The sequence below is a fragment of the Chiloscyllium plagiosum genome, unplaced genomic scaffold (genome assembly GCF_037043375.1).
Source record: "Chiloscyllium plagiosum isolate Xiang-an unplaced genomic scaffold, Cpla_swu_hap1 HiC_scaffold_34, whole genome shotgun sequence".
NCBI classification, from domain to species: Eukaryota; Metazoa; Chordata; class Chondrichthyes; order Orectolobiformes; family Hemiscylliidae; genus Chiloscyllium; species Chiloscyllium plagiosum.
Genome location: NW_028270172.1, coordinates 43889595 through 43905113, shown reverse-complemented (window position 1 = coordinate 43905113; position 15519 = coordinate 43889595). Strand labels below are relative to the sequence as shown.

The following is a 15519-nucleotide window of genomic DNA, read 5'->3' as shown; positions in this document are numbered from 1 at the left end:
TGTGTTTGTTAATGTTAAACGTTGATGCAGTATGATAACTACAAATGATCTTATTGTTCCTTGGCTGCAGAGGAAAAACACGCTCTAAACCTCCTCCTGATCACCTTCCAGTTATGTCGTTGGAAATGCATGTTCACAGATGGAGACAGGCTGTTCACGGTCTGCAAATTGTGAAACTGAGCCTGCGGACTGTTTTCCAATATACCCATCATAAATCAATTTCAATTCTGCAACTTTGAAATATGTAGTAACTAAACCGATTTTAATTTACTATGCTTGCAGTTTATTAGTCAAATATATAAAATTTTCACAATTCTTGAGGAAATATTTGGGGCAGCATAATATTTTATTGATGCCATTTGAAAACCTTGTGTGGTACATTTATCTGGCCCTATGACTGTATGAAGCATCTTAAGAAGTTAACATCTTTTATCTGTTCTTGTGATGTGAACAAATCAGGCAAGGCCAGCATTTAATGCCCATCCCCAATTGCTGTTGAGAAGGTGATAGTGAGCTAACTCATGAACCACTGCAATCCAGTATGATGTGGATGTTTCAACACAGTGCTGTTGTGAGAGATTTTGACCCAGCAATTGGTGGAATGATAATACAACAGGCCAGGATGGTATGTATCTTTCAGGAAAGCTTATACATGGTGGCTCCTCATGTGCCAGCTACCCTTGTTCTCCTAGAAGGTGCAGCTTGTGGGTTTGGGAGATACCTTGGAAGGAACTATGGTGAGTTCAACACTATGTGGTGGAGAGACTGTATGTTTATGGTTGTGGATAGGATGACAGATAAATTAATTGCTTTATCCTGGATGTTGTCAGGTTTCTTGAGTGGTGGGGTTAGGGCTGCACTCATTACTCCCGTTTGGGAGCATACCATCACACTTCTGATTTTGCCTTCAGATTGTGGGTGAGTTTTGGGGAATCAAATGTCGAGATACTCACTGCAGAATTCCCAGCCTCTGACCTGCCTTTGTGACCATAATTTACAGCAATTCCTCACTTAGTTTTGCACTAGGATTCCTGAAGAGTGAAATTTTAAATGAAACGAGGCAGATTCTCCACAGTAGCAGCACGTGCAGCAAATACATGAGGCAGTGCTGAACTCACCATAGTTCCTTCAAAGGCAGCTCCCAATGGAATAGGACGTGAAGATGTGTAGTAACAAGCATGAAGAAAACTACAGGCTGAGAGCAGTTTTGAATTGGAATCATTGCAGAGGGCAGGAAGGTTGACCAGCAAGAGGGTCAAGGAGGGGGAAGAACTACTCCAAACCTGTGACCATTGAGTCATACAACCCGAAATCACACCCAATGTAAAGCATTACTAGTGTGCATCCATAACTAAATACAAGCATCAATGCCATTTAATTGAACAGCTTAAAAGGAAATAATTTAAAATTATATCATGGAGTATATGGCTAGTCCAGTTAGGTTTCTGAATGTAACCCTCAGGGTGTTGATAGCAGGGGATTCGGCAATGGTAATGTCATTGGATGTTAAAGAGAAAAGATTAAATTCTCCATCACTGGTGATGGTCATTGCCTGGCACTTGTGTGGTGTGAACATTATTTGGTGGGCTAGTGAGTCTGTGGAACTATTTACCACAGAGGGCTGTAGAGGCTGGGTCATTAAGTATATTCATGGTTGAGATAGACAGTTTCTGATCAGTTAGGGATCAAGGGTAATGGAGAAAAGGTAGGAACATGACATTGAGGATTATCTCATCTGCAGTGATCTAATTAAATGGTGGAGCAGAAAGCCCTACTTCTGTTCCTAAATCTTATGAATGGTCTTACTTTCCCAAACCTGAATGTTGTGCAGGTATTACTGGGCACTGCCTGTTTCAGAGTCAGGAGTTATGTATGGTATTAAATATTTCAATAACCAGTGAACATCCCCACCTCTGACTTTGTGTCAGACAGAAGATCATTGATGAAACAACTGAAAATGATTGGGCCTAGGTCACAAGTCTGTAGAACTCTTGCACTGAAATATAATTGTTTTGGCTGTTGATTTTTATACATTTGTTTATATAGTTATTCACACATTTGGGGCTATATTAATGCACATAAAGAATCAAGTGAATTATTAAACCAAAGAGCTACATAGCATCTTATAACAAAATAATTCTGAGGTTAGAGTCAAGAAATGTAATGCTTTTGGCATAATGCTCATGCTTGCTACCTCAATCTGCCTCCCTTCTCTCTGGGGTCTTGGCAGTCTGATTTGTCTCTGAAGTTTTGGGATATATATTAGGAGAACCTTGTAATCAAATTGTATAATGATTTCTGATTTGCTGTTGCCCTCCTAAATCCCATCTGTACGTTAGCATGATTCACATAGGATTTGTATCTCGGTAAAATTATCCCTCACCTGTTCTTTAGAACCCAATTCAATTTGGTCTTGGAGTTATAACCAGTTTAAAGTATAGCTGTTTACAACTTGACATTCTTCAAACAAAACCTGGGACTAAGGAAAGTAATAATTTCACTACTGTCAGCATAGATGTCTTCACCATCTATGCCTACAAGTATAGTAAACATCATGTGGCTCCTCACTAATAAAAGAACCTAGAATCCTCCTCCCCCCCCCCCCCAGTCTAATTTTAACAATAAGCCCACTTAGGTTTACCCTTCGAAGAATTCAGAACTGTTCACTCTCCTCAATCCTTCTGTTTTAGTCTTTGGTCACAAAATATTTGTAACATAAATAGATATTAAGGGAGAGGATGAGAAGACAGCTGATTAAGATCAACCTGTGGAAAAGGAAGAGTCTGGTTGACCTGGTGGTTTTTTGCCTTTTTGCAGCCAGTTCAAGCAGTATACACTAATCTAATGATGCAGTGATCATGTTGGTAAAATTCTGTGAATGGTAGTACAACATGTTTCAGAATCCAAGTGCCCAAAAGATGATTATTTTAAGAACAAATTTGCAGTGAGTAGTAAATCTGGAGAAACCTCTTATCCAGACGTGTTCTTTATAGACAAAAGTGATTTATGAAAATTGCTGTGGCCCAGGGCTAGATTAGCTACTTATCTTGAAATTTTCAAATCTAAGTAACTATTACTGTAAATGTCTATCTAGGAAGGTTCTTGGCCTGATGTACATCAGTTGTGCTCACCTTGTTAACTATCAATATATTTGTCTGATATATCACACAAAAATCATTGTCAGTTTTTAATCATTTGCTAATTTATCTGTGCAAAATTTGTTAAGTGAAATATGCCTAAAGGCAACAGAGCAGTATCAAACAATGGAAGATACATTCAATAAGATTAAGGTGGACAACTCATGCAATGCCCCATTAGTAGACATTTTCCTGCACTCTAAAGATCATATGTAATCTGCTGGAAATGAGAATTGTTAATGGCAAAATGAAAGCAATAGGATATCTGGAACCTTAATGAATGATGGAGCCAGCAGGGCACTCCCTTATCAATGAGATTTAAAGATTGACAAACAAGAATGACAAATAAGATTGCCTAAATTAGAGTAGAACCAAGTACAGAATTATAAATAGAAAGAGTAGGGGGAAAGATTGGATTGAAAGAGTGAGGGAAAGACCAGAAGGCAACATATGGAATGCAAATATTTCAAAAGTTTTTAATAAAGAATTTATTGCATGCAGAATGAGACAGCATCTTAAACTGTTCAGGTTTTTTCTCCAGCCGTGTTGATTCACCCAGTAATAACAATTATCGTCTTGTTAGGTATAAGTCCTTATTTCTTGCAGCAAGTTTAATGGACAACTTATGTGAAAATGCAGCAAGTTATTTAAGAATATTGAGGAGGTTGAAGATGTGCTAGAGTTTGATTTAAGTAAATCGTCAAGCTTGCAAATTGAAATTGGGGAGAATGTGGTACAATGGTAATGCTACTGGGCTAGAAATCCAGAGACTCAAGCTAATGATCTGAGGACATCTATTTCACATTCCAGTATGGCCGTTGGTGGAACTAAAATTCAATTAATAAACTTAATCTTAGAAATGGCAGTTATGACAGCTATCATCATTTTGTTATTATAAAATCATCTGGTTCATTGGTGTTTAGTCAGGGAGGGAAATCTACCTTCCTTACCTGGTCTGGCCTACAATAAGGCACCAGATCCACCCTTAACTGCCCTCCTAAATTGCCTTGCAGTTCAAAGATAGTTAGAGATGCACATCAAATCCTAGCCTTGGCAGCAGTCACATCGCATGAAATAATGAAAACAAGACATGTGTTCCTTTTTGATTTGAATATTATTGACTGCTTCCACAGTTTTAAAAATTTAATTCTTAGATTACTCAAGATCTTGAAACATTTGGCAAGGCAACTTATTTTTCAATCGTGATTTCAAGCAAAATTCTTTGAAATATTTTTTGAAGCTGTGGTTGCTTGAAATATATGCTTGTTACTTGTATTAAATCAGATTGTGAAGTTCATTTTGTTTTCTTTAGTATAAATTACGAACAACTTATTGTTGATTGACAATTACTGTATGATGGACTTCATTTTTAAGTGCATCATCTAACTTATCCTGGGTTAGGAGACAAAGTCAATAGATGTGAAGCTAGAAAAGCACAGCAGGTCAGATAGCATCCAAGGGACAGAAAGTCAACGTTTCAAGTTGAAACCCTTCGTCAGAACTCTAACTTATAATGACTGGAGATGGTATGTCGCGATAATGGCACTGGACTGAGAATGCAGAATCCCAGACTAATGTTCTGCAGATATGGATTCAAATCCCACCATGGCAGGCAGTGAAAGGTGAATTCAGTTTTTAAAAAATCTGGCCTCATGGCAGCCATTTTAACTTGTGTCAATTGTGCTTAAAACTTGATCTGGTTCATTAATGTCCTTTCACGAAGGAATTCTACAATCCATACCCAATCTATCCTACGTGTGAATCCAGATCCACAACAGTATGATTTTTAACTGCACCCTGGGCAACTTGGGATGGACAGTAAATAACAGTCTAGCCAGCAAAACCCACACCTCTTGAACAAATAAAACAAAAGTTCCCTGTCTCCAGTCCATGTGCTTCTAAATACATTATTAAAAGAGTTGTGTATAAAGTCAACAAATAATTGTGTTGCTTCATTTAGTTTTCCTCTTTTTTTTTCAAGTGAATTGCTATATTCTTAATATAAGGAGGTTTAAAATCACAACTGCAGATTGAAAATGTCCAAGTTGGACCTGTGTTTAAATGAATTCTATTGCAGATTGTGTGTGTAATATTGAGTTCCAGTACAGGTAGTGCATAGAATTGCAGTTCAGTTGGATCTCTATGCTGACTCATTGTGAGGGGAATGAGTTCAGTTCTAAAGCTTCATCCACTCATTGAGGAAGACCTTATAGCATTGACAATAGTTTCGGTTTTGCAGGATTTCAAAACAAAATTGTGAAGTTTTTTTTGTCGCAGGTACTAAAAGTAGTTGGAATCTTTCAGGAAGCATGAATGAATTGATTCTCTAGTACCAGCTCCTTTCTCACATATAGTCACTGACCCACATGCCATGCACTCTCCTCCAGTGGCCGCATCAATTAGTTTTAAATGACACCAGCCAGCTGAAGTTCTCATCGTCTTGTCGAGGGAAGTGACCAAGCTGAATATTTAATTTAGAAACTGCCATTTATATGCTAATATTTCTATCAGTTTTTCAGTGTCAGATGCATAGTATAGTTTGCTAAATGTATTGATATATTAAATTTTGCTGAAATGTATTGAAAATTTATTTGCTTAAATCTGGTCAACAACACCTACTTCATAAGTTGTTGCTGTCTGTGCATTTCTGATTCACTAAGCTTTGTATGTTCGAAATAACAGTCTGCATTATATTTTCTTTTGTATGGTTGTACTTTCTTTCTGAAATGCAAACCATTTTCACCATATCTTCTCTTCCTCCATTTTCTGATTTCTCCTTTGCTGCATGGAGACTCTCTGCTGTACCAGTGTAAGTACCCCACTGTTTGCAGTCTTTTGTTGGGTAGTTGGTTTGTCTTCGTTGCTTTGTTTGCTTTTGTGTTGTATGGCAGTCCCATGAGAGAAGTCAGTTGTGCTGTGATTTTGTTTGAATATGTGCTTGAATGGAAAACAGCTTTTTATGTAAAGCATTTAGTTTGCTTGAAATAATTATTGAAGCTTATTTTTGCAAATTAAACAATTGTATTGAGAAACAAAGAATGATTGCATTTTTAAAGTCTGCATTACGTTCAATTTTTTGCAATGCTTTTGACAAAACACTCTCAAGCCTGGTTCCATGATTTCATAAGTCACTTTTTCCAAAATCAGGAAATCTCTAAGCTGCTTTAAAGAATTAAAGGCCTGTGTTTGTAAACCTTGATGATTTCAGTACATCCCAAAGTGTTTCAAAGCCAGTGATGTACTTTTGAATCGAGATAGCCAAGTTGCATACAGCAAGCTCCCCCAAAAATCAATGAGTGTCTTTTTTAGGTGTTGATAAGGGATAAGTTTTGACCAGGTCATCAGAAACTCTACCCCACCCAACATTCTGCTCAAACTAGCCATAAGATCGTTTACACCCACCCATGCTTGGTTTCATATTTTATCTGAAAGCTGGTTCCCCAGAGTCAATCATTTCCCCGGTAGAGTATTGAACAATAGTCTAGCTTCTTGAAACCACAATTTTCTTAGTGAGAGCCAAAGTGCTACCACCAAGCCTAACCCTTGAGTGGGATTGTACCCAGCTAGCTTCTACTTCTGCTTCGTGTTACCGGCTTTCACTGGACTTGCTCCTGGAGGTTTAATCACACTGACTCATAACACTGTCCCACCCATAGTTACCTTTGTAAAGATTGGACCCTCTATACTACACATAACTAATGCCGCAAAGGCACAGTTAATATATGCATGGTTCTGAATATTGGAAAACCCCTTTCTAGTTTGCCATAGGTCAGTTTAAGGCTTGTTTTGTGATTTTTATTATCTCATTCACAAATCTGATATCAAATTTCTTCATATTATTGTACCATAGTTTTGACAAATGATTGACATGAGAAGGCTAAGAATAGGCAACAAAGGAGTTTTCCAGTGATTAACGTCACATACTTCAATGCAAGGAATTAATAAAAAGTATGTGCCAAGGGCACAGATGACACTTAGAAATATAATATCATTAGCTATTACTGAAATGTGGCTTAAGGGTAGAAATAGTATCTGACATTTCTAGTTACAAGGTCTTCAGAGTGAATGTTTTCAGCTTGAAGTATTAACCCTGTTTCTCGCTCTACAGACACTGCCAAACATATATTGAGTTTCTCCAGCATCTTCTGTTTTTATTTTGGATAGTTTGGAACTGCATTTTTGGAACAAAGGAAGCTGAAGGCGATTTAGTTGATGAGTATAAACTTATGATGTGTATACCAAAGAGGTAAATAGTCATGGGGGCATAGACTTAAAGCAAGTGGCAGAGGACATGCAAGATGGTGGGAGTCCGAAAGTAAAAGCCTGAAAGAGTGATAGAGGCAAGAAACTCTTACCATTTTAAGAAGCACTTGTACTTTGCAAGGCTACAGAACAAGCATTGGGAAGTGATACTACCTGACTTAATCTTGCAGAGGAGGAACAATCATGTCAGACCAAATGAAAACCTCTTTTGTTCTAACCATTCTGTAGTTCTATGAGCACTTAGAGTCATATAGTGATCGTGATGTAAAGCATGGAAACAGACTCTTTGGTCCAACTCGTCCATGCTGATCAGATATCCTAAACTAAACTAGTCCCATTTGCCAGCAGTTGCCCCGTATCCCTTTAAACCATTCCTATTCATATGCCTTTTAAATGCCATAATTGTACCAGCCTCCACCACTTCCTCTGGCAGCTCATTCCATATACGCACCACCCTCTTTGTGGAAAAGTAGCCCCTTAAGTGTCTTTTATATCTTTCCCCTCTATTTCTGGACTCCCCGACACCAGGGAAACGACCTTGTCTATTTACCCTATCCATGCCCCTCATGATTTTACAAACCTCTATAAGGTCACCCCTCAGCCTCTGAAACTCCAGGGTAAACAGCCCCAGCCTATTCAGCCTGTCCCTGTAGCTCAAACCCTCCAAATGAACTTAGGTTGCCAAGAGCCAGATTGTGGGATTCAGCTGGATGACTCTGTATTGAGCAGCACAGACATGTGGGCTGAATGGCACATCCTTTGACGTACATTTTGTATGTTTTTGATGGACTTGTTGATTACCTTCAGGTTCTTAGAGAGACATTGCCGCCTATATTTGGATTATTTTCATTTGTATCTAAAGCTGAATTTTATTCACAAGTTAAATCATGTGCTTACATAGGAAAAAAAATCGGTGCATCAAATCTCCTAGCGTCACTTCATTAATAATATACACTTATCGATATTAATTAATTCAAATCCCTGCAGAAGACAATTGGTAAAATAAGATACATCAAAAAGTGATACATTGAAGTTTTTCATTGGTCTCAAATACAGATCATTAAGTCAAGGTGCATCTGTGTGGTTCAGTTAAAAGCATCTTTTGCAGCAATTCTCAAGTTGGGGCAGGACTCCAGTTCCAGTAGTTCAGCTGTGTTTGTATGACACTGTAATGTTCAACTCCTTCTTGTCCACTAACTGCACAAGTGCAGTTTAAGTAGAATAACTTGCTTTCATAATAATAAACATGTCTTCTATCATAATGTGTTTAACTGGTAGCTTGTTATAACATAGCAACAGTAGCTTGCTGGGTTGTGGTGGTTGTACATCAAAAGTGACTGCTGCAAAATTGGTGAATGAGTCATAAGTTGATGATGCTGGTGTGAAAAGAAATACCACAGCTGCATCCGTGGGCTATGTTCTGGCCAGCCTAAATTCATTTGCATTTTTAGTAACCAGATGACCAACTTGTGGTATAATTTGTACACACTCAAAGCTCCAAGAAACAGACAAAACTACTGTCAACTCATTGGATTTGCATCGTCTTAATTTGACTTTACAAGCAGCCTCCATTCATAAAACATTAGGATACATATTAACAAGAATAATTGGTCTATTAATATTATGATACTAGCTGTTGGTAAAAGAGTAGACAAGTCAAATTCCGGAGTGGAACCTGGCTTGATAGACCATAAATGGTGTTTTTCCAATTTGGTTATTATGGTGGTCAGTCCCTGACCATACTCGCCCAGAGTAGTGCGGGGCGGGGGGTCAGTATACTGCTTAAAAAAATGCAATGGGTTTAGTGCACAAGAAAAACCCATATGTGACAATTTGAAAGACCTTATTATAAATAACAAAAAGAAACAGTTATCCCTTTTCGCAGTAATACCATCTACAAACCGGAAGCTCCCATCTTCACTTTCACTTAGTGAACTGCTGCAGTTCACTAAATGTTTCATTTCAGCAACTTTAAGCAAACCAGATGTGATTTTCTCCATTACTGCCTCCCCCCAAGCCACCCGGGCTAGTTCACTGACTTCTCTCACTGGACTCGTAAGACATAAACATAAAGATTAAATTAGATTAGATTCCCTACAGTGTGGAAACAGGCCCTTTGGCCCAACAAGTCCACACTGACCCTCCGAAGAGCAACCCACCCAGACCCATTCCCCTACATTTACCCCATCACCTAACACTCTGGGCAATTTAGCATGGCTAATTCACCTAACCTGCACGTTTTTGGATTGTGGGAGGAAACCGGAGCACCCGGAGGAAACCCACACAGGACACTGGGAGAACGTGCTAACTCCCCACAGACAGTTGCCTGAGGCGGGAATTGAACCCGGGTCTCTGGCGCTGTGAGGCAGCAGTGCTAACCACTGTGCCACCGTACCGCCCAGAAAGCATTGACTGTCATGGAACTGCTGGTATTTATCTTTTCTTCTGAATTGCAACACACCTCTGACTCTTGTCTCCCCTTCTGGAGTTCATAAAGCACAGGTCATTAAGGAGGAGCAATTTTCTCACCAGATAGCTTATTAAGCTATTTAGCTTAAGTAACATGATTTCTTGGAAAGGACAATTTTTTGTCACTGTTCCAAATTACTTTCTGACACTTTATAGAAAAAAAGCTGATCAGACTTTCACAGCACCAAAAACCACAAGCACTTTTATCTCTCTAGAAACCATGTTACAAATAATGGCCCAGATAATCCGAGGAATAGTGATCATAGCCAGATTGCTGCTTTGCTCCAACACTTGGCCGGCAATTCTGACCCCGGCTCCTTTAAAACTGCAGACCATACCGGAAATCCAGTATTTGTGCTGCTCTGCAGGATGGTGGGCCGAAGTCAAGCCAAGCTATTCCCTTTTTTTTACACAGCAGTAGGTGCCGTAAACTATGATTTATGTGCCCAGATGCAGAACCAGCCACATTTTCTGTGAAAAGCTAAGTTTTTAGAAGGTTTGGGATAGAATGGCAGTTAGTTAAGGTCGAAAAGGGTGGCGCTGGAAAAGCATCCAAGGAGCAGGAGAGTCGCTGTTTCGGGCATGACCCCTTCATCAGCATTCCTAATGAAGGCCTTATGCTCGAAACGTCGACTCTCCTGCTCCTCGGATGTTGCCTGACCTGCTGTGCTTTTCCAGTGCCAGCCTTTTTGACTCTGACTTGTCCAGCATCTGCAGTCCTCACTTTCTCTCAGTTAGTTAAGGGTTTAGGCTTCCAAGTAAGTTTGAAATGACATAGTTGGTGTTTGTTCCAATGGGAAGAGGGAAAGTTGGATCCATGGCTGTGGGGAAACTACTCTGGTCCAGGGCTTCAGACCAATGGTTGCTGTAGGGAATTTAAGGGGCTTCAAGGTTGTTCATTTTGGTGGAGGTTATGAATTGGGAGTCAGTTTAGTAGTCAGCAAGATGGTAGAGTAACGTTTTAATCCTATAACCTTTCCTGAATAACTATTAGATTAATTGAAGCAAAACCTCTGGAATCTCTGACTTTAGTGGAGTCGAGAAGCAGGGAAATTGCCTGTTGGAATCTTTGATTTCCTGAGCAATTCCAAAGAAGTCTGCTCCACATGGGAATCCCCATGGTTCCTGATGTGAAACTCCAGTAACTGCTGCTCTAGTGACTATCTGGACCAATAATACTATATTTTAGACCTTCTCCACAACGCAAACCTAAAGATAAGCCTCTCTTCGCTTGGGCATAAAACATTTTGGTCATTTTTGATCTCTCGATTGATGAAGATCCAGGAATCGCTGGAGTGAAATGGTGATTTACAGAAATTTATTCCATGCTGCCTTGCATTTTTAAGCACAGTCATTCATGTACATTGCTTTAAATATGATGGTTTTTGAAGTGACCTATGCAGTGTCTTCTTGATGGTTGCATGGTGGGGGGGACACAAACAAAGTTAGGAGATTATTGCTTTTTATCAGCTTTACTTAACCTTGAATCCATTGTCACAAATCATACATTTTTTCCATAAATTTGCACACAAATATTCAGCTGTTGTTGAGAGTAGTATTAATGGATTATCTCGGATGCCATCTTTTGGAACAGATTAAGGCTATGTCATCTCTTGCTGATGGACAAGATCACTTAGCATTCAAGGAAGAGCAGACTAATACATCTAATGACTTTTCTGGTAATTTATTCCACAAACTGTAATATCCTGACCACCCTTATTTGCAAGCATTGGGAATGGGAAATTCCTGACTAAGAATCCTCCTTTAAAGCCTTTAAAAACAGATTTATTTCCAAATCCTCAATCATATGAGATCCAGTTTTATATGTGGCTAGATTAAATAGTACCCTATTCTCTTCCTGGCAGCATCGTTAATGTAAATCAACTGTCAGCTCAGTATCAACTGTAATTTATGGCAAGCTACAGTTTTGCAAAAAGGTTAAATGTACTGGCTGGTGTGATTCATGGACACTGAAAGAGAACTTCCACTCCATCATGTTTTGAAACCTAGGCATGTTTAATTTGATGACTGCAACACCCAATGTGATCCAGTGAATGCAAACACATGAATTGATCTCATTTTGAGTTTCTTTCACCATCAAAATCTTCAGGTTTTTAAACTCCATCACACTTGTTTGAATTTCCACTGCATAAGACACAGGAGTAGATATCGGCCCTTCAACCTATCAAATCGGCTTTGCCATTTAATGAGATCATGGCTGATTCTGTAATCCTCAACTCCATTTTCTTTTCTTTTTGCATCACCTTCAATTCCCTGATTGATCTAAAATCTGTCAACCTCAGTCTTGATCCAGCGTCCACAGCTCTTTGCAGTAAAGAATGCCACTGATTCACTGTACTCAGAAGAAATACCCTCTAAAGATGTACAGATTAGGTGGATTGGCCATGCTAAATTGCCTTGTAGTGCCCAGGGAATGTGCGGGCTTGGTGGATTAGCTGTGGTAAATGTGGGACAATAGGGATAGGTTTGGGGGGGAAATAAATGCTCTTAGGAGAACTGGTACAGATATGATGGGCCAAATGGCCCCTCTCAGCACTACAGGAACCCTATCATGATTCTGTGATCTCCATGTCTTAAATTTGCCACCCCTTGTTCTGAGATTATGTCCTCAAATCATAGACATCCCACAAGGAGAAATAGTATTTTCACATTGAGCCAGTCAGGTCCCCTAAGAATCTTGTAAGTTTCAATAAGGTTGCCTGTCATTCTTTTAAACTCTAATGAATATAGTCTCTTCTAATAAGACAATCCCTCCATTCCTGGTATCGGCCTAGTGAAAGTTTTATAATCTGTGTCCGATGCCAGTGTATCTTTCCTTAGATAAGGGCCCCAACTTAAACTTGTGAAGTTACCACATAGTGTTTTACATAAGCAAGTATGGGGATTTACTCAAACAAGACACTGATCCTGCATTTCCCCCAAACTCCCAACAAAAGCCTGAAAAGCTGCTGCTCTCTCTCGAGTGAAAGATTTTATGCTTAAATCATTCTTAAAATGAATCTGGAAACCCTTGGCTAAATTCGTTCTGAAATAAGAGGGATTGATGAAGTTAATGAAATCATTTTTAGTGGAGATAATTTCACAGCAACAGCGTCCCAGGTTCAATTCCAGCCTTGGGTGACCGTCTGTGTGGAGTTTGCACATTCTCCCCGTGTCTGCGTGGGTGTCCTCCGGGTGCTCCGGGTTCCTCCCACAGGTCCAAAGATGTGCAGGGCAGGTGAATTGGCCATGCTAAATTGCCCATAGTGCTAGGTGCATTAGCCAGAGGGAAATGGGACTGGGTGGGTTACTCTTCGGAGGGTCGGTGTGGACTTGTTGGGCCGAAGGGCCTGTTTCCACAGTGTAGGGAATCTAATCTAACCTAATCAGGTAATACGGCTTTCGCTCAAAGTGACAACTCAGTGCCCTCTGATGTAGAGAATTATTCTGCTGTCCAAAGATGGGCCACCTTATTAAGTTGGCTAGGTCAGAATCGGGAGTGACACATTTTATACTTGTGAACAGAGGAGCCTTGAGGCACAATGGAGCAGTTACCTTCGTGACCCTTCGTTTTTTGAGTGAAACCTTAAATAATCTAAATTTTTAACTCTACAAGTTGATTGACCTTTTCAAATCTCATGCACACAGATCTGCTTTCACGATTGAAGTGATAGTTGTGGCACAGCACTCCTCCGAGTTTCTATGGCAAAGCTTCACTCTTCACGCACTCAGACCAACTGAAGCTTTCTTTCTGCCAAACTGAATCTGCTACTGGCATTTCAATAAGTTTCCATCGAATGAGCTTACCAATCTAACTGAAAAAGACTATTTGTTAGTTTTTGGTTCATGACTACAAAGAATTATGATCTTGCAGGCCAGTGATTTCAGCTTTGTAGTTGTTTCTTCAGAGACAAAGCACCACTTTTCTCGGTGAGACATTCATTGGAACGTACAGATGGATTCAGGTTTATGAGAAGCCTGGAAAGTCAAATCTTTTGGACTGCTAATACTTCATCTGAGATTGAAATTTTAAGTTGAATAAGGTCATGGTCAACCCGTATGTTTTGTTCCGTCTTTAAAATGCTTGAAGATGAATGTTTTGCTGCTTCTTTAAGCCTGTCGAGTATGGACAGTTTCCACACTTCTGGTGTCACTTATCATGTTTAGTGCTTATACAGCGAAGTTAAATGGTATGTGTAATATGTTTATATCAAATAATGCTTAATTTGCTTAAAAATAAGAGCTAATGTTTTTCCTTGCATCTCATGACCTTTGCATAGTTTACATTACTTTAGTGTTGAATTGACAATTTGAATAGATAGTTTGGGATTATATTCAGTATGGACTGGTTGGACGAAGGGTCTGTTTCCGTGCTGTATGACTCTAAAACAGCTGTAGTTATGCTCAGAATTAATTTTAACATTGTGCTGATATGTAGTTGCATTTTTGTATATTTTAGTTACTTGTTTGTGCTGAACAGGTGACTGAAGCTCTACAATAGGAAATGAGATTCCTTATTTTATGACTTTACATAGAGTTTTTTGCCCTTTGTAATGGGTTACCTTTCTCACCAAATGCATTTTCAAATTTGAGTTTGTCTGTAATCAAGAATGGAAATACAATTTCGATGCAGATTCCTGATTTGCAAGGATGGGTAAGACATCACCTTGCTGTCATATGATATCAGATTGCAAAATAGGGAACAAAAAACTAGGACACTATGTTTACTCGCACATTCCAAAATGAAGAATACATGTAAAAGGAAGTGCAGCTTTTATTTCAGTGCTACTTTGTTGAGTCAGAGATTTTGATTTTTGGGGCAAAATAGTCCCATGATCTTCACTTTCTGGTTTCTGTTATAAGAACATAAGAATTGGAGCTTGGGAAGGCCATTCGGCCCCTCAAGCCTATCCTTGTCACTCTACAAGATCATAGCTGATCTGCTCCAGGTTTCAACAGCTCTTTCATGCTAGGACCTCAGCAGTCAAATCCCTAACATTTCAAAAATCTACCTCCTCTTTAAATACATTTTGATCCAGCCTGCACAACCCTCTGGGGTAAAAATTCCAGACATTCACTACCCTCTGCAAAAAGAAATTCCCTCTCGTATCTCAATTTTAAATAAGTGTCCACTTAATCGAAAACTGTGTACCCTTGTTCAAGATTCCCCACAACTGGGAACATCTTCTCAACGTTTACCCTATTATTATGTGTTAAGTTTGAACAATCTCTCTAAATAAAATGTGCACAAGATATCTTAGCCATTAGAATGGTGCATGGAGGAGTATGCAGTTTTAAAACAAAAAAATGCATCTGAAGCCTGTGTATGTATTTAGGAGTGCATCCAAAAGTGTTCTAAAATGATGTATGCGATACATGCACGGTATACAATGTTTAAGAACTTATGCTTCAGTGATTAACTGAACTTCTGTTTTGTGTGGCAGATGACCCCCAAGTCGAAGAGGAAAAGTATCCACAGTAGAATGCTCCGCCCTGTTTCCAGAGCATTTGGTAAATGAAGAAGCACATGTTCAATTTAGTTTTTGTGTAGAAGTTAAATAAGATCACTTGAACCTGGTGTTGATCATTATTCTTAAATTTAGCTTTCAGATATATTTCTAAGGAAAGAGTTGTTGGAAATATTGTCAGA

General features: G+C 39.1%; 1 protein-coding gene across 8 annotated transcripts in view; it reads left to right on the top strand.

Moving 5' to 3' along the window:
* LOC122564345 (F-actin-uncapping protein LRRC16A-like) overlaps positions 1-15519 on the top strand; it is a 472988-nt gene that overhangs the window by 391235 nt on the left and 66234 nt on the right. For 6 of the 8 annotated variants that reach the window (XM_087978643.1, XM_087978642.1, XM_087978641.1 and 3 more), the window contains exons 30-31: positions 5929-5946; positions 15314-15380. In XM_087978643.1, the coding sequence (XP_087834769.1) occupies positions 5929-5946; positions 15314-15380 (85 nt within the window). The remainder of the gene's footprint in view (positions 1-5928; positions 5947-15313; positions 15381-15519) is intronic. The other 2 variants (XM_043719090.2, XM_087978644.1) reach the window with 1 other exon arrangement.